Source organism: Neovison vison, chromosome 1 (assembly GCF_020171115.1).
Source record: "Neovison vison isolate M4711 chromosome 1, ASM_NN_V1, whole genome shotgun sequence".
NCBI lineage: Eukaryota > Metazoa > Chordata > Mammalia > Carnivora > Mustelidae > Neogale > Neogale vison.
The window spans coordinates 84,304,926-84,324,225 of record NC_058091.1 but is presented as its reverse complement, the minus strand read 5'-3'; the positions used below and the strand labels follow the sequence as shown (position 1 = coordinate 84,324,225).

The 19,300-nt window shown below is 43.4% G+C and overlaps 1 protein-coding gene and 1 pseudogene across 2 annotated transcripts in view; one reads left to right on the top strand and one right to left on the bottom strand.

The window, feature by feature from the left end:
• The window catches only part of CMTR1 (cap methyltransferase 1), a 52,407-nt gene extending 34,058 nt beyond the window's left edge, over positions 1–18,349 (bottom strand). For both annotated transcript variants that reach the window (XM_044250308.1, XM_044250310.1), the window contains exons 1-8: positions 18,218–18,349; positions 16,106–16,243; positions 7,811–7,962; positions 5,831–5,989; positions 3,069–3,161; positions 1,596–1,667; positions 346–440; positions 165–237 (exon numbers count right to left, since the gene is read on the bottom strand). In XM_044250308.1, the coding sequence (XP_044106243.1) occupies positions 165–237; positions 346–440; positions 1,596–1,667; positions 3,069–3,161; positions 5,831–5,989; positions 7,811–7,962; positions 16,106–16,238 (777 nt within the window). In that variant the 5' untranslated portion in view covers positions 16,239–16,243; positions 18,218–18,349. The remainder of the gene's footprint in view (positions 1–164; positions 238–345; positions 441–1,595; positions 1,668–3,068; positions 3,162–5,830; positions 5,990–7,810; positions 7,963–16,105; positions 16,244–18,217) is intronic.
• LOC122907525 lies at positions 9,856–10,184 on the top strand (annotated as a pseudogene).
• Positions 18,350–19,300: the final 951 nt, after the last annotated feature.

The following is a 19,300-nucleotide window of genomic DNA, read 5'->3' as shown; positions in this document are numbered from 1 at the left end:
GGGACCATAGGATGCACCATGGGACCTAATTTGAGAAAATCAAAGCAAAATCTCTCTCACATAGCAGGAATAGTCTCCTGACATTGCACAAATGGCAATTTCTAGGCCACTGAAGCATAAGCCCATTTAGCACTATGAATTCAGACAAAGAATTTTGTTCTCACCCCACAAGAGTCCCGTGGATTTGTAAACATGCGATCAAACACAAAATCCATGTTAGCCATCTTCATGGCTGCCCTGCAATAAAGACAGAAAAGCAAAACTCAATATACCAGATGTATGGAAAGCCATGAAAAGGTGGAACAGTGGATGTCAGGGGAAGGGAGAGGGGCAATGTCAGCAAACCTGTTTAGGAAGAAGACTCCTCGGATCATCTCGTAGGGATTGGCCCGGGTCCGAGCTCGCCGCATCTCCTCCCCATCTAGGACATCGAACACACTCTGCCCAGGGAGAGTCAGAACCTTAAGGTGAGCATCACCCTCCAGGAAGGGATAGGGGACTTAAGAGCTTAAGGAGCCCATCTCAGCCCTTGGAAGAGCTACAATACTGCCGCATCCCAGCTCTGAAATGACCAGTTGTGTGATCCCAGACAAACTGCTCAATCTCTCAGACCCTCAACTACCTCACCTGTGAAGTGGTAAAAAATAAATGATAAATAAAATGTATTTATCATTTATTTATACATCCCTGCAAAATGGTTAATAAATGGCACCTGTGGGTAGGCACAAAGCCACCTGTTGGCATCACAAATCCTCAGAACAAATTTGTTTCTCCAGTCCAGCAGCAACTTTCCAAGGGACCAGAGTACTGATAGTAAGGCTCACTCAGAGGGCAAAGCAAACCAAAACCAGTGTTTTGTGATGGCACCTACCCACACCGTAGGGATTCCTTCTCCCTTCTTCTATTTTCTCCCTGAGAAAAAAAAGCCTCACTTCACCAGAGTTCCAGTCACCTTAAGGATATTCCCAACCCTCTGCCTACAAAAAAATTTTGTGAGGCTGGTCTGAGGCTTCTTCTCTAACCCATTTCTTCCTCAGAGCTTCCCTGGCTCATCCTGCCCTGGGCCATGTATTTCCTGACACAAACTCACACCGAAAGCTATCAAGGAAAGACTAACATTTGCCCAGTATGTTAGGAGCTTCACACTGACTATCCAAATTAACTCTCAAAACAATCCCGGGAAGTATTTTCTCCCCATTTTACAGATGAGGAAACGTCAGAGCAGCTAAAGCAACTGACCCAAGGTTACACAGCAAGAAAGCTGCAAAGGGCCTAAATTCACAAGGATGTGAATTCAGGTCTACTGACACTAAAGAATCATTCCAAATTTTTCACTACACCACACCCCCTCAGGACTGTGATGGACCGACCCAATGAAGTTAAGTGGAACCTTTCCTGGCTACTGACCACAGGAAGAGCACAATACTACAAGGCCCCAGGAAAAGGATACACTGGAGAAATGTGGCAAGCCACACATCTCATCTCCAAGAAAAATCTTAGCTAAACTTCAGTCCCCCACCCCCAACCAATTCAAAAGAACTGTAAGCGCCCAGCACATGCCCTCACACAAGGTATTCCAGCACCACAGGCCTTACCTTACACTGCAACACACTGTGAAGCAGCTCTTCCCCACAAAACTCTGTCTCATCTTCAATAATCATCTTTCTCTACAGAAAGAAGAAAATAATCGATAATGACTACATATGACTGCAGTTGGGGGAATGAATGGAGAAATGAGGGTTCTAAGTGAGTAGAGCAAGAAGGGACTTGAGTCTCTGCCAAGAACATCAATCCTTGAGGGGAAGGAAAGAGAAAATCCTAAACCCCTCTGGCTGTACTCCAGACGGCTGGGAGATGAAGCAGCCCCCTGGGCGCTCTGACTAGAGCACCATATGGATACAAGACTCATGAATGCTGAGGCTGAGAAAGCACACAGGAAGGATACATTCAAGCTGTCTGCCCCCAGAGCATGGAGGCAGAAGAATGGGGACTGCCCTTAAATGACAGAAGCCCGTCCTTCAACCAGGAAGCCTCTTGATCTGTAAGGGGTACAACTGCACTGACCTGGTAGCATCAGAGATAACGAGGGCTCAAGAGATCCTCACAGGGGTGTCAAATCAAACCTCATGGTTCAGTGAGGCTATCTCTAAACCAACGATGCTCAAACTTGGGTGTTCTCAGGTTTCACACATTTCAAAACCACTAAGGACCCCAAAGAGCTTTTGTTTATGTGGGGGATAATATACACAGCAACATTTATTATTAGAAACTAAGACAATTTATTCAGTGTAAAAGAACACACTATGTTAACATAAATATTTTTATGAAAAATAACTATATTTCCCAAAAAACTTTTAATGAGAAGAGCAGCACTCTTTTTCATTTTTACAAATCTCTTACTATTTGGCTTAATGTAAGATGGCCAGACTCTCCTCTCTGCATTTGCGTTCAACTGGTTGTGATACAGCCTCTAGAAGACGCCACTGGAACTTGAGAGAATGAGTGAAAAAAAGCACGTAAATTTCCAGTATCATTATGAAAATAACTTTGACCCTGTAGAGCCCCTGAAAGGGTCTTGGGAGATCCCCAGGGGGCCCTACACTTGGAGAATTGCTCTCTAGACCATACTGATTTGGTAGCTATGTACTTTATTCGTAGTTTTCCAGAAGGAGATTAAACAAATTCCCTCTGTAACAACTCCCTCATTATTTTTCTGTGGACAGGGACAGTGTCTTTTCATCTACCTGGAACAGTGCCCAGCAGTGATCAGAAAATACACAAATGTATAATAAGCTACTCTAAAAAGCATCCATGAGAAAGACAGAAGTTATGCATTTTGTGCTACCTTGCAAGTTAAATGACTAGGAGAAAAAAAACGCTGTCACATCTCCCAGGGGCATACCTATAAACCCCTTGACACACCACCTTGACAAAACTTTATTCTTGCCAGTAATGTCAGATTCACATTTTTCTTACACTATGAGTATACATACACACACACTGGACTCAAGGAGAAAAGTCAGGAGGTAAGTGTCAAGAATTCAGGGTACATTTTCTTGAAGTCCTACCTTTCCAACAACCATCCAATCACTCATTTCCTGAGTGTCAGGAATTTCAGTGGTACATTCTGGAAACCATGACACCTGCTCACAGGCACTGGGCTACAAACAGAAAAGAGGAAAGTAAGTTGAGGAAGATGGCCCATCAGAGTTATGCTCCAACTTGCAAGGGCCTCCCCAAAAACAATCAAAAGGGATTCAGACAGATGGAAGGGTCTGGGAAGCTGAGGCCAAATGTACTGGTCAGACCTGAGAACTGAGCCAGGAGACTGAGGGTTAACTTTAGAAGGCCAGCTACAATTCTAGTTTGAATCTTAAGAAACTTCCCAAACCTTCAAAGTTTTTTTCATTTGTTCCAGTATTATTTCATAAATATGTACTATGGGCTAAGTACTCAGAATGCAGTTAAAATGATATGATCCTTGATTGAAAGGACCTACAATCAGACTACTAGGGATACAGAGAAGTACACACAGGATATAAGTCTATGAAAAGGTAATTATACCAGGAAGACCCAATGGCAAGGAGCCTTATCTCCAATGCCCTTTAAAGTGTTATTCCCAAATAGGATTCCTTGCCTATTCAATCCCAAAGCAGAAACTGGCATCTCAATGGTGCTTTCTCTTAATTTTTGAATTACATTATACATAAGAAATACCTGCAGTCTTTTTTTTTTTAAGATTTTATTTATTTTTAAGTAATCTCTACACCCAATATGGGGCTCGAACTTACAACTCCAAGATCAAGAATTGCACGCTCCACCAACTTAGCAAGCCAAATACCCCTCCGCAGTCCTTTAAAAAATACTGATAACAAGGCCTCACCCTCAGAGTATACGATTCTGTCAGTCTGAGGCAGAAACTTGGTATAATCACATTTTTTTTTAGAAGACCCCAGATGATTCTAATGTGCAGCCAGGACTATGTTCATTGAGCTAGAGACACAGATTATAAAACCTAAACAGGTGGCTAACCTGCATGGCAGCTCTACCCACTGCCTCCCAAGCAAGTATGGAGAAGAGATTCACTGTTGCAAACTGAAGCAATGTGATTAAAGGTAATATTACATGCTCTGAAAGGCATAAAATGGTAACACAATGCAAGGTCTTGAGGGCAAGCCAACCATCAACAACACAGAAAAAGTTTAAAAGAAAATTTACAGAAGCCCTTTCGTCAATGAATCTGGCAATGAATCATGGCTCCCCCTCCCCCAGTCAAATCTATCACCTTTAACCATTTATAAATGGTTAGAAGTTATATACTCTATGGGAAAAAGAGCTCATGGAAACTTGGTATGTCCCTTTGGAGAGAGTAAGCAGACTCAACTTCTCCACAGAAGCATGAACATTAGGAGCAAAAATGGACTGCAAAGTGCTGTCTGTGAAGGGTCAAACTTTACCCTCTATAAACCTGCGCTGTAGAAGCCACCAGGCACTTCCTCTGCAGTGACTGGACAGTCACCTGAGGCAACACAGATTCCTCTCCCTCGAAGAAGTGGATACCAACTAATAGTTAAGACAAACTCTTAGCCAAGAAATAGAGCATCTTTTGTTGGAGAAAAATTAATACCCGGTAAATGACAATTAGGACAGCCTTGTCTCAAAAAGGAATTTCAATAGCCTGTCTCCATGAAAAATAGAGATTTTTACGGGCAAATTTGAGACTTTGAGTTTAGCTAAGTTCTAATTCTGCCCCACTATGAGGATGGGGACTCTTTACTGGTTTTCATACAAATGAGGACCCAAAAAGCACCAAGAATTTCTGAGGTAAAAACCTACATCTAAGACCCAATTACAAATATTTACCCTATTCTTCACTGTCTCATCTGCTATTCTGCTGGTCTCATCTCCTTAAAACTACAAGGCAACACAGCAGGACCACCCCCAGAAGCCATTAGCTTTTGGCTTGTCAGCATCTTACTCTGAAGCCTTATTAGGATTTTATCATGTGCAATTCACGGGAATTCTTTCCTGAACTGGAACATCAGACAGACAAATAAAATATCAATTCTCCAGAGTTCACAGCCACATGTGAAGCTCAACTACACCAGCTACATAGAAGACTAGACATTTGTGTTCTATTCTCTCTAGCTTCAACTCTATAATGGCAATATTTCATCATTATTTTTAGTTGTTTGACTATACCTACTTGGAATTCTCTGTGAAATAAGACAGGACATATACCAATGAATAAAAGTAAAATCTCAACATCATCTGTGCCATGAAAAAGGACAGGAGTCTCTTTTGGTAGTTAGGTCCAAACAAACTGGTACCCAAGCAGATAAGCAGACTAAAGCCACACCAGGAAAGCTACACAGTATAAATAAACACCTACACAGAGCTCGGGTGTCATAAAGTCGTAGAGGTGTATAGGACCTTCAAGGGCACCTAATCCAGTCACTCACCCAATGGAGGAGCAGGTCCTCACTCAACTGCTTTGAATCCTTTCAGCAGAGGGAACTCATTGCCTTACGAGGTACCTTAGCCACTAGTGGAAAGGCATATCTGTTAAAGTTCTTTGTGGAACCAAACTCTGCCTTCCAGAATCTTCTACTCACAGTCGTTAACAGAAAATAAATCCACAGCCTAGCATATCTCGCTCAGTAGATCTCTTCTGTTTCCATTCTGGACACCCCCAGTACCTTCCACGTAAAATCTCAGTTCCAATTCCCACTGCCTCTGGAGACTTCTAGTTTGTTAACATGGCTACTTAGAGCCATGCACATGAAAACACAAGCTGGTCTTCCAGTCTCCTCCTCCCCTCACCAGTTACCTCTGGCTCATCTCGCCAGTCCACATTCAGCTCTTGATCAAAGCCCTGCAGTGTCAGACCTAAGCCTCTTCGGCCTTTCTGATTAGAGGCCTCAACGATGTCCTTCCGACCCTGGCTGTATTTACCCAATCCTTCACCTTCCCTGAAGCCCATCTTGGCCTGAAAAAGAGACAAAATAGAGCATTAATATAAATAAAGAGATAATAACAGAGCACTTGCATAAACCAACAGACATTTACTCACCCCCTACCATGTGTCAGACATTATGCTAAACTCTGAGAAACACAGATAAGTAAGGCTGAAAGTTTTCCTTCTAGCCTAATGAAGAAAATAAGCATAAGTAAGTAACTACAGTTTATCTGTGCATGCAGTGGCTATTTACTCTGGAGGTGAAAGTCTAGGGCAACCAGAACTTGGATAAATGAGAAGGCACCTCATAGCTGTAATTAAAAGCACCAAAAGCACTTAATGAATTTCACTGGACATCTGCACAACTACCCTTCCAGCTAATTTCTCTGATTAAGTGAAAAGTAGATCTAGAGTTCAGTTGGTAAAGAGAACATAATTTACAATGGAACTGCTTCAAGCAGCAACTCGACCTTACCCGCAGCCACTCAAATAGCCTTATTATGTAAAGGCAGTGAGGGCTTGCAGGAGCCCACTTGAACTCACTTCATGTAAAACTGAGGTATGGACCCATAAGTACCATAAGACACCAGACAGGGCCTTTTTTTTTTTTTTTTTTTCCCTTAAAGAGAGAGCAGGGAGAGAGAGAATCCCAAGCAGGCTCCATGCCCAGTGCAGGGCCCAATGAGGGGCTCAATTTCACAACCCTGAGATCATGACCTGCACTGAAACACTCAACTGACTGAGCCAACCAGGTGCCCTGGGAATATTTTTTTAAGTGTCACAACTTTCCATAAGCTCACATAAACTCTAGAGTCACTAGGCCCAGATATATACCCCCAAAATCAGAGACCTAAATCCCAAAGCCCAAGGACCCTTGTCTAATAAAATAACTCTAACCCTAAGAAAATGTAATCCCCTCCTGAAGGTCTATATTCCCTTTGGAAGGGGTATTACCAACTCAAGAGCTGGAGAGAATTCCTATAGTAGCCTATAGAATTCCCCAGGTCAAAAAGGTTGACTGAGGGGTACCCTATCTTCCTCTCCCTTTGTCCCTCTCCCTTCCCACACTCTCTCTCAAATAAATAAATAAATAAATCTTTAAAAACAAAACAAAAAGGCTGACTCAGTCACAAACCTCCCCATTGTCCACTTCCCCAAATCTACAGCCCCCCAACTAGAATCCTGACTATGACCTGAGAAGTGGCAGTTCCCATTCCTTAATGAATCCAAATGAAAACGGAGGAGTTAATACCTGTAATACTAAAGCTAGCCAGAAAGAAAACTTGGATTTCCCTAACCTTTGTGCACTCATACTGAAGTTTTATCAGGAAAGCCAGCAGGTCTTCCTAGTCATTTTTCTTCTTCTGGTATATCAATGGGGTAAAGAAGCTAGGAAGGAAAACTGGACCTTCTTTTCAAAGTCATATTAAAGACTGTACTACTCTCATTTATTTTTGGGCACATGGAGTGAGCAGGATTTTAGTCATTCTCTTGAGATCACTCACTAGAGCAAAAACTCACATGATGAAGCCTCTTTACCCAACCACACACGTCCATGTGTAGGGAAGTACATTCACATGTACTCATAATAAGCTTTCATTACTAAGAGACCAAAGGGTGATCCAGCTTTGGATAGGACAGGACAAGCGGCCTGCACAGCCACTTCCCATGGGTGACTCAAATGTGACAGATACTTCTGTTAAAAAAAGGGGCCACACTCTCTACTAAATCTCCACTAGAAAGCAAAGGAAAAACTCATGCCCTAGCTTTTCTTCTTTTCACATCAATACAATTTCCCTTCTCTTACTCCACTGGTAAAGCTTTAGAAACCCAACCCAAGCACTGACATACCATAAGCTTCTGGGAGACACTATTATACATGGAATAGCGAGAAGAAGTTCCCTCCACAAGGGAGTCTGCTTTAAATGCATCGTCAAAAGAGTCAGAGCTGTGTTGCTTCCCCTCGGTCTCACTGTCAGACCCACTAAGGCTCGTGGTAGAAGCTGGAAAAGAAAAAAAGAAAACACTCAGGTGAATTTATGGCACCAAGTAGCCTCTAAAAGTCCAAGTTTCATTTATTCAACTAGTGTTCAATATATGCACTATACACATAAATGAGCCAGGGTTAAATGTATTCTCTACTTCTTACTGTGTTATCTTGGGCAAGTCACTGAAAGTTCCTAATGGTACCTGACAGATGATGGGAGCTCAAAATATCAGGTGTCCTTTCCCATTCTTTCAATTTTTTCCCTACAAAACTGAGAGGACACTACCTACCGCATGGACTTATATGAAGATAAATGAAATAATGTGTCTGAAAGAACACTGTCAAATATAAAATGTGTTTATTAAAGATATGATTGTTATTTCTGCTGCTTATTATTTGAACATCACCTTCCAAACATGCATACTTAGTACCATTTTTAAAATTTTGTCACGGGACTAACAGTCTCATTGTTTAATCTCCTAGATTCCTTTGTTTTCACGGTCCTTCAAAGTCACAGGTAAGAGGGTATGTCTGCCCCAGAGAAGAGCTGGCTCGCAGATGAGCTGTGACATTTTATAGAAGTAACTGTTCTCTTTTCATCACCACCCTTGCCTACACACTAAACTCTCCGTGTTGATGAGTCAAAGACTGGCTGCTTGTGGGAGGTGTTGAGGAAAGGCAGCAGTGTAAAACAACTCTTCAAAGATCCATGAAAGTCACTATTCAGGTATTCATAACTTGCAATGGCATCATAATTCTAAAGCCTATCTGCACTGATTCATCCACTTCCCCATGAGAACATAAACTTGTTCAGGGTTAGCATTTGAGAAGAGCAAAATGCTCTCCCCAGCCCCCCAGGCCCAATTCTCCTTCACACTGTGCTCCAGGGGCAGCAGCACCATCAGCACAGCATCCAGCACAAATGCCATCCCACTGGCCAGGGTCACTCTTGGAGAGCAAGAACTGTGTCACACTCAACTTGCCATCTCCAACACCTGGATCGAGTCTTCCTATTTGACAAAAAATTAAGTACTCATTACAGTGATTTTTTTTTAAATTTTAAGTCTTGATTGACGGCCTTAATATATTAATTACTAATACATTTGTTTATAGAGGGAGGCATGTACAAAGTAATCTAGGAATTGAAACATAAATTTTCCTTTCAACAGTTTCATATACAAGAAAACACTTGAAAATAGTAATACCCATTGGACGAAATTTGTACTACTACCAAAAATAGCTTCAAGTCTCATTTAGGTACATTTAACTCTGTTCCAGTGTTAAAACTTTGACAAAGACGGTTTTAAATAAAGCAGCTTTATAACCTGGTGCCATTAAAAAGAAATTTTAAGTCTTTAAACTTTTGTTAAAAAGGTTAAACAATAACAAAGAGTTTAAGCATGAGTATGAAATGCCTGTATCTTAACAGAGAATCGGGCCTTCCTTGGACTATTATTTAAGAACTCCCATTCCCCCATGCCTCCAGCCAGTAGGTTGAAATACGATATCTGTCAGACCTGTAAAGGGAATAAAACACTGGTATTGTTTAATTGATCAGAAAACTTTTGCCCAGGACATGTTCTTTCTTCTTTCTTCTTCTTTTTTTTTTTTTAATTTATTTGACAGACAGAGATCACAAGTGGTCAGAGAGGCAGGCAGAGAGAGAGAGAAGGAAACAGGCTCCCTGCTGAGCAGAGACCCCCCCCCCCAATGCGGGGCTCTATCCCAAAACCCTGGGATCATGACCTGAGCCGAAGGCAGAGGCTTAACCCACTGAGCCACCCAGGCACCCCAGGACAGGCCATGTTCTATAAAAAGGTCCATGGTATATACAATGGGCCTCTCTCCTACAGAAATAATCCTACTATCAGAGAGTTTAAAAACCAGATAACTAAGGTCCAGATTGAAAATGGTGATGGCTGGTGGGTCCTGGGTTTCTGAGCTGCTAAGTCAGTCAGGGCCACATGTGGGGCAGTCCATGTTCAGTGGCACCCATGGCGGTGAGGAGGGCTCTGCTCAGATGTGGAAGGCCCTCCCCTACTTCATAGCGCTCCCCGATGTGGGAGTATGCTAAACGTCTTCCTGAAGTCACATCACAGAGAGCATGGAGAGCCCCAAGTTCGTCGCCTACCTCATTCCTGCACCAGGTCCAAGCCCTTTCCCAGGCGAGATGATAGTCACACTCTATTCCATAACTCTCACATGAATCCACTTCCAACCACCTATGAAAATGAGTAAGGAGAACCTGGACCACTACCCAGCGGGGACCACAGCACTGGTTTGGACCATGACTCTGCATGAGGACCAGAAAAGTATATGGGACCTCAAGCTCACCTTCCTTACTTGTGTCAAATGATGACCAGAATACTGATCTTCCATCCTTTTGTTTATGGCAGGAGATGGCTTAAATAAATAACTTAGATTGGTCCATGAAGAAAGTATTAAAATAATAAAAATTTTTTAAAAACACAATAATCAGACAGCTAAAATAAACATTTTTTTTCCTTTTAGTGATATAACATTTTGCAGAAGAAAGAAAAGGCTTACAAACATATTTGAAAAAACTAGAATAAACTTAAAACCAACATTCTGGCTCCCAAACAGTTAGCAAGGAGAAATTTTGGTTGAGAATAACCTCATATGAGAGGAACCAAATCTACCCCTTCCTCTTTTTCTTTTTATAGAGATGGTATTTATTTATTTACTTATTTGAGAGAGAGAGAGCATGCGTGCATGAGAAGCAGGGAGGGGCAGACAAGCAGACTCTCCACTGAGCAGGGAGCCCAACGTGGGGCTTGATGCAGGGATCATGACATGAGCAGAAGGCAGATGCTTAACTGACTGAGCCGCCCAGGCACCCCTACCCCTTTCCTCTTAGAAAGCTATCCAGTTCCCTAAGGAGCTGACTTACTTACACAGACCAACGCAGCACATGTCACAGAGTGCCAGAGAATGCCACTCAGAAGGAAAGACCCAGAACATTAATAATGAGTAACCATGGAAACTGTGAGGTGAGGTTATATTTATTTTCTGTTTTGCACTTTTCTTCATTTTCTGTGTGAGAAGAATATATTCATTTGAAAATTAGAGTAAAAAAAAATACAGCTATAAAGAAATAAAGTACCATTCCTTGAGAAGAATTTGGTTCCCTTCCAGACCAAGCTTGAGAGGACAGCAGATCTAAGGGAAAAGACCTCTTAAGTGGCTCGAGACTATCCCCGGGTCTCTCCTCTCTTACCTCCCATGCAAGAGAAAGAGGCACGTTCTAAAAAGAGGGCCTACATGCTAAAGAACCGTACTTCCAAAGATGTAGCCTCTCTTCACTCAGTCACTTCCATATTGACTGGTACAGAAAAAGGGGGGTGCCAAGAATGTGGGTGGTTCCCTGAACACAGTCCCAAAGTTTCTTTCTGTGCAGCCCAGGGACCTGGGGTCCTGATTCACCAGAAGCTACAATGTTAGATCAATAACTATCCCTTTCACCGGCTTTCTGGGGATTCACAGGTGAACCTCCAAAAAGATTAGGAAAACCTGGTATCCTTATCAAAGGAGAGCGTGCCCTTGGTCCAGCTCTAGGTGGAGTTGCCAGGTTGTCAGGTTTGCCTAAGGACACAGTAGTGGGCACTCATCAATGGTATGAACATCATTCCTCCGCATGCAGGGTACAAAGAGAAATCTTTTGTTTTCTTTGTCTTCATACCATTCTTGGAGCAAAATGACAAGGAGAACCAAATTTGGGTGGAGGGCTCATTAGGCAAATCAGTGGTGCCTAAATGCAAAATACCAGCACCAGACTCCGGGACAGAGATGTTTCCTCTCCATCCCCTTCCCTAGGAGTTACCCAGCATACAGATGTCTGTACAGGTTCTGAGAGTGAGGTAAATGAAAGCTAAAATGCATCCCACTAAGCATTTCTTTGTGAGATCAAGAAGTGTGCTGGATAAGCCTTATTTGTCTTTTATTTCATGTGGTATTTGAAGCAAGTTTTTAGTCTGATGATTAAGACAAAGTTGCCTAGACTAGTCCTGATGTCCACACACAGCCACAGCCACTGCCCATTTTCACGCCTGGGCCTTTGGGGCCATGCTTTTCAGGTGGAAAGAAGACAACTGTTGTGGCTGCAGCAATAACTAAAGGGGAGATTTCATCTCCAAAGACTGGTAAGAATTCAGCAAACACTGAGCAGACAATTTTGTATTGAAGATATAAATTAACAGGAGTAATAAGGTCAGTCTATTAAAATGATTAGTTTCATTAAGAACTTGCCAAAGCTGGGTGGCGTTCCCATTTACCTCCCCAGGAGCTTCCCTTCTAAAACCTAAGACAGCCCAAAACATTATTTAGAGTTTTCATTTAAGACTTCTTCTCTACCTGATAGAAATCATTACTCTTAAGTCATTTTAAAGAAGAAAAGTTCAAAATTTTTCACATAGGAACAGAACAGCAGGGCAAAAATTTTTTACATGGCAACAGAACAGTAGGGCAAACATGCCAACATTAAAAATGACAGTGACAACACATACGGAGAGGCAGCTCCAACCACTAATGGCCAAGGTAAGCAGCACACAGATACGGAGGAATACATTATGGGTTTTAATAAATATCACAACCTGCCTAACAACTGCTGTGGAATATACTCATTCCTGTTTAAAGACTCAATTTCTCCTTCATGCCAGACAAATGGTAACTCGTTAGAGCAATTTAAACAGATACCGATAAAGGAAGTTTTTGATTAAGGTCATGAATCTGGGCTGACAGTAAAGCAATGGTGTTTCAGGGAGAATAGCCTATTTAGCAAAGAATTAAACCTGGTAGAGGGAAAGGCACTACTAGTGTGGTACCTGCAAAAGGGCCTGGCAACTTCCAAAGCAACACGCTATAGGAGGGCCAGGAGCCCACACTGGAGAAAAGAAAAGAAAGAAAGAAAAGAGAAAAGGAGAAAAGAAAATTGTCTTGGAAACTAGATCACAGTTTTCCTGAGAGAAACAACCAAAAAGAAAAAAATGACCCCATCTGCCTCTTTTTACTTCAAAAGGTTGTTACTTAATAGCAAATTTCTAAGAGTTTATTTAGGCTTAAAAATGCCTTTAAACTCCTCTTAAAATACTCAAAAGAACACATGATCCCACAGTGGCCATCACAACAACATCCCTTTTTTTCGTTACTCTGGTCAGATGTCAATCTCTGACCTGGCACCGCACTTACCTTGTCGATAAAGTAAAACAAACAAACTGATTAAACTAAATAGATCTATTAATGAGGCATCACACTGATCTAGCAGAGAAAGCACAAATAAGGCTCAGAAAGACAGAAATAGTAATTACTATTTTTTTTGTTTTTCTATTTGCACTCCCTAAAGAGCGTTTTTCAATCACTTATTCAACAGTAGAAGTGGTTGAAGCAAAAGGGAACACATTTGCTTTACTGCAATGACTTGACTAGGAAAGCTGCATATAAATCTCAGCAGATATATATCTTCTGGTGAGACAGTAAATTACCAGGGCACACTGTCCAGGGGACACCTAAGAAAAGCCAATTCCAGGGGCGCCCTTGGCTCAGGTCATGATTCCAGGATCCTGAAATCAGGCCCCTTGTCTGGCTCCCTGCTCAGCGGGAAGTCTGCTTCTCCCTCTCCCTCTGCCCCTCTGCCCTTCCCCTCAACCCCAGCTCGTGTTCTCTCGCTCTCAAATAAATAAAATTTTAAAAAAAGAAAGAAAGAAAAGCCAATTCAGAACAGAGATGATATAAATGCTAATTACTTAATGAAATGATCTTCTATAGAATGGAGGAGGGATAGGCAAAATCAAAGAGGTAAAGCATTTTAAGCTTCTTGGAAAAGATACTACTGTTGCCTTCTATCGAGTATTTATTCTATGCCAGGTATGGGGTGAGGGGGAGTGGCACAGAGAGCAATCTTGCTGATAAAGACATCAGACTCCAGTCCTCAGTTTTTATGACAACAAAAAGCTAAAGTAAGCTAAAACAGGGAAATCTAGCATTGTTTATTTGCCTCTGCCTCTTGCCTCATTTTCGGAAAAATAAAAAGGACGAGGGGCACCTGGGTGGCTCAGCAGGCTTAGTGTCCAACTCCTGATTTCAGCTCCAGTCATGATCCCAGGGTCATGAGACTGAGCCCCATGTCAGGCTCCGCGTGGAGCCTGCTTAAGAGTCTCTTTCCCTCTGCCCCTCTCCCTTTCACATTCTAAAAAAACAAAAAAAAAGTACCACATGGCCTATTGCCAAACGCATATAAGGTACTGGCCATTTAGATTTCCATTCTGTACACACAATAGAAAGTCAATCCTAACTGAATCACATGGTGCTACTTCCAGAAAAGGTTAAAGCTATTTGGTACAATTAAGGGAAATGCAGGGGGCGGTGGACAATCTCAATTCAGTCAATTTTAAAAGCTTGAAATTTAAATCAGACTGGTTCCCTTAAAAGACCCTTAACCATATGACTCCCTCTACCTGTCAGCTGCCCTCTCTTTACCACAAGAATACGCCCCCTGAGATCCACTTAGAACTAGATACCTCCAGCCCCTGAGTACATTTATACTCCCAGACATGCTCTCCCTTTTTTTTCCTTATAGGCCATCTCTCCCAATAATCCAGAGCTCTACCGAAGGAGACTCTACCTTCACCAAGCTGCTCAAATCCCAGGTGAAAAGCAAAACTCCCTTTCTTCCATAGTCCCTAGAACCAGTACACCCACTATGTTTTTGCCTTCCTACTTAGTACCTCAATTACAGATAGCCTTTCTCAGCTATTCTGTAATCCACTGTGACAACTTTAAAGAGACTCATATCTCCACACACAAGGTTATAAGACAGTCTCTTACTGAACCAGACCACAGCTGCACCAAACCCTTCAGCTGTACTGCCTTCTCCTTTCTGAACCAGCTTCTCAGTACAACTGATGAGTAACTGCCCTTCAATTACAACTGCCTACCACTTGTAAATTTTATTTCCTACCACTCTCAAAGGATGCTTTACACCCTTTCAGTCACCAATCTATTACCAAACTTCATTCTAATTGATCAGTGATCCAGCAAAGGCTCCAAAAGGCAAGACTGCTGGCATACCAGGTTGAATAGTGTCCCTCTAAAAAGCTATGTCCATTCTGCACCAGGGAATATGATGTTTGGAAATATGGTCTTTGCAGATGTAATCAAATTTTTAAAACGTCATATTAGATTACAGTGGGCCCTGATTCAATGACTCATGCCCTTTTAAGAAAAGGAATATTTGCAACAGACACATACACAGGAAAGACAGAGGCAAAGACTGGAGTTATGCTGTTATAAACCAAGAACACCAAGGATTGCCAGCAACCACCAGAAGCTAGAAGAAGCAAGGAAGGAATCTTTCCAAGAGCCTTCAAAGGAAGCATGGCCCTGCTGACAGCTGGATTTCAGATATGTAGCCTCCAGAACTATGGAAAACAGACTTCTGTTGTTTTAAGCCACCCAGTTTGTGGTACTTTGTTGCAGCACCCCTAGGAATTGAATACAGCTGGCAAGTCAAGGTAAATGCAAATGAAGCTGCTTGATATTTGAGGCAAGCTTCTAGGCACTCTACAATTTCTTTCACAGAAAGCCATCTATGGACACTGCATATGTCCATAACCCTAAAAAACAGGGAAAGCAAAACGTTAGTTTCAACCAGATCAGTGAACTCTTTAGAGCTTAATGTCAACAGTGAACACAGAGATGCTCCAATTCATATGGGTGTTTCTGATCACAACAGTTGAGGGAATTGAAAAATCAGAATGCAAAAACCTGAGGGGAATTAGGCCAGATCACTGCAGCAAAGAGCCTATCCCCTGTGAAAGAGCCCCAGGATCATTAACAGCAATTAAGAGCACAGGGCACTCAGCACTCACCACTACATCCAATTGGTTTAAGGCAGCAAAAGAGTGCCACCTACTGAAAGACCAGCCAAAGAATTAAGGTACTACTGTAAAAATTCCAATTATTTAAAACAAGTTGCCCATTCCTAGTAGAATGGGCTGAAGGAAAAAGAGGCTATAGTCAACATCTCTCTGTAGAACTTGCCTAACTTCCCTTAGGGGGCAGATGCCTGTGTTCTGCCCAATTCAGGCACCAGGGAGTCAAACAACCAGATGGCCAGCGGCCTCACATCATGTGGGCAAGCATACCTTTTGCTGCATGATTGACGGAAGAGGGAGGTTCATCATCAGATGTAGAACTGAGGCTCAGGGCAAGCTCTGCAACTCTTTTCTTCTGTTTCTTGATAGGGGCAGTGCATTCTGGATCATTTCTCCTCTTCATTGTTACTGCAACCATAAATCCAGATAGTCAGCTGCCCCTGTTAGAGCCACTAGGATCAGAGCAGGGATTCCAAAATGTAAATCATCAATGGGATGGGATTTGGCAATTCCAAACAGCTTCCAATGCCAGCACTTGAATAGCCTTTTTCTCAAATTGAGGTCCAGGAAGGATGCTAGCCAGCCTCTAGTCTTCAATAATAGCTGTTAGTTTTACTGGAAAATGTGTGGTGCTCACAGACCCAGAGACCTCAGGGCCTTGATTTCACATACCAAAACGTCATGGATCAACTCTACAAGCCACAGGGGAGAAAAAGCCTTAGGTACTTATTATTCTATAATTTTCATGCAACACTGGCCATGTGTGACAACAGTGTACACTGGACATTATGAAACCTAGTGAATATCAACCAATATTTGCAAGGTGAAGGGGCCAGCCCAGAATTATAGCTCCATCACCATCATTATTTTACCAATTCGGAGATTACATAATGTGATACAAATGCTGGTTTTGGTTTATTTCAGGATGTTTGAAACCATGAAAGAACTGGGAAAAATTTTAATGAGAATAAGGAATGGAAGCAGTGGTTGACTCAGGACCAAGGAAATAGAAGAGTGGGAAAATTATTCAAACTGGGGATAGCCACATCATGAACGCTGGTGTAAAAATAATTTTAACAACACCAATACATCTCCATGAAAAAAGAATGGAGATGATTAGGCACCATGTCACCATCATCCATGCCCACTGGTAGGTATAGGAGAGGTAAGCATGATTGGGGCCAGCGGGAAATGAGATGGAATGAAGTGATTATGCCATCCTGAAACCTTAAGAAATGATCCAGTTAAAGAACAAGAGAGAGTAGTAGTGAATACAATGTGGTTTACACACAACTGATGGGCTATAAGGAAACTCAGAAAAGAGAACTCAAAACATATAAGCAAACAGGTGGGTGGCCAGCTGAGCTGCAATTCCCTGAGGAAGGGGAGGTGCAGAGGTACAAAACACTTTTAACTGGATCACAGCTGCAAGAGCAATGAATGCAACGATACCACTGATCCCCTCAACCGCACAAAACCCTGAATCACATGTTTCACTTCTCTGCAGCTCAAGGTTGAGCCTGTCAACCCAATGCATTATCTTATCCTAAGGAGGCAGCCTCTTACTAGCCACAGGCCGGGGCTATCCTGGGGAAGTTAGAACGGGGAACCTTGAACAAAGAGAAAGCAAAACCACGTTTCACTTTAAACCACCTTCTTAAATGCCCCCCAAAAATGCCCATAACGTCAGCAAAAAGGGCCATCTGATTCTTAGCGACTCTGGGAGACTGCAAGCACGGGAAACTCAATGTGGACTGCGTTGGGGTGGATGCAAAAGAAGGAGAGTGGATAGTTGTGTGAAAGGCAGGAGATACTGATGCTCCTCCCCAAACCACCTTAGATTCAGGCCTTCCGAATCATCTACTCCAACCCTCTCATTTTCCACTGGATAGAACCGACGCCCGAGAGGGAAGGCCGCACACCTTAACCAGTGCCCCGCTCAAGAGAACGACACAGGCCAGAAGAATGCGCCTAGGCAGGGAACTTCTACATGTAAGGCAAAAGGCCTGGTTGTATCTGCTGCTCCCCAAGGAAAGGGTTCAAATCCCCTCTCCAGTCTTCTCTCCCAGGGTGTCGGTTTCGCCACCCTTATTCACTGAGGGAGATGAGCACCTCTCTCTCCCGGCCAGTCTTTTCATTTGAAAACAACGTGAGTGTGTGAATGTGTGTGCAGAGACGTTTGTCAGCGGCAACTCAAGCTGCTAGGAGCTGGAGGGGCAGGTCGGGGGCGGAGGAGGGTTGAAGGAAGCCGGGGAGAGAGTAGGGGCGGCGAGGGTCACCACCGCCAGTGCGCGGCCGAGGCGGCGGTGGAGGGGAGAGGGATGCTTCGCCCGCGCGCCCGCCCTCCCACTCGCTCCCCCCAGGCCGCGCGTCGGCACTCACGCTGAGGGGAGAGGGTGAGCTGCCTGGGAGCGGAGAGGGGGGGGGCTCAGCCTGCCGTTGCCGCCGCCGCCACCAGGCCTGGCCCTGCCGCTGCCAGAGCCGCCGCCTACTCCCTCAGTTTCGTTTCCCCACCGCTAGCCCGGTCCGCCGGCCGCGCAGTCGCGCTCGGGTCCCGCCCTGCGGCCTGCGCAGCTTGATGACGTCACGGGCAGCCCGCACCTTCTGCGCGGCCGGGTCCCGGCCCCAGGGAAGAAGACACGGGTTCGGGCCCGCCCCACCCCCAGCCAGGGCCGTCCAGGGCGCCTGCGCGCAAGAGCCTAGGAGGAAGGGTACAAAAGCAAAAGTAACCGAGTTATCTTCTTTCCCGCTCTAGGCACGAGAAAAAAATTTTAAAAAGCGGGTGTCGTCACGTTTCACCTGATCTCATTATTATTTTCATTTTACAGATTAAGAGCAAGTTGAGAGAGGTAACTGGTGAACTGGTTAAGGTCAGAAACCCAGTCCCCTTGTTCACTGCTGTATCCCCAACATCGTGCGTATAGTACATCCTCAACAGATGTTGAACGAAGGTCGGGAGGAGAGAAGGAATGCTGCCTTTGCCATCTTACCATATGGAAACAGATGGCTTCCCATCCCAAATTTTCTGGCCAATATGGCCAAAAGTCTGCTGAACATCCTCACTTAGTCACTCACACCGATAAATTAAAATCTGATTTTATGTTTTCCTGTAAGCCTGCTCTTTTTCCAGTGAATGGCACCACCGTTAATACATTGGTCCAACCGGAAATCTGAGATGGCCCCATCTCCCTCATTTCCTAGAGCCTCCAATATACACTTCATTGAGTTTACCGCCTAATTGTCTGTCAAATGTATACATTCTTTTCCATCCCCATTGCCACAACCCATGCACTCGCCTTCTCTCGACAGGATTTCCCCAATAATCTCCAAATCATTGTTCCTGTCTCCAGTGGTGATGCCTGTAGTGTAAAATTTTTTTAAAAATTTATTCTGATTCTTTCACAACCTGTCAATGATTAAAACCCATCAATGACTTCCCATTTCTCTTAGGTTGTCTCTAAGATG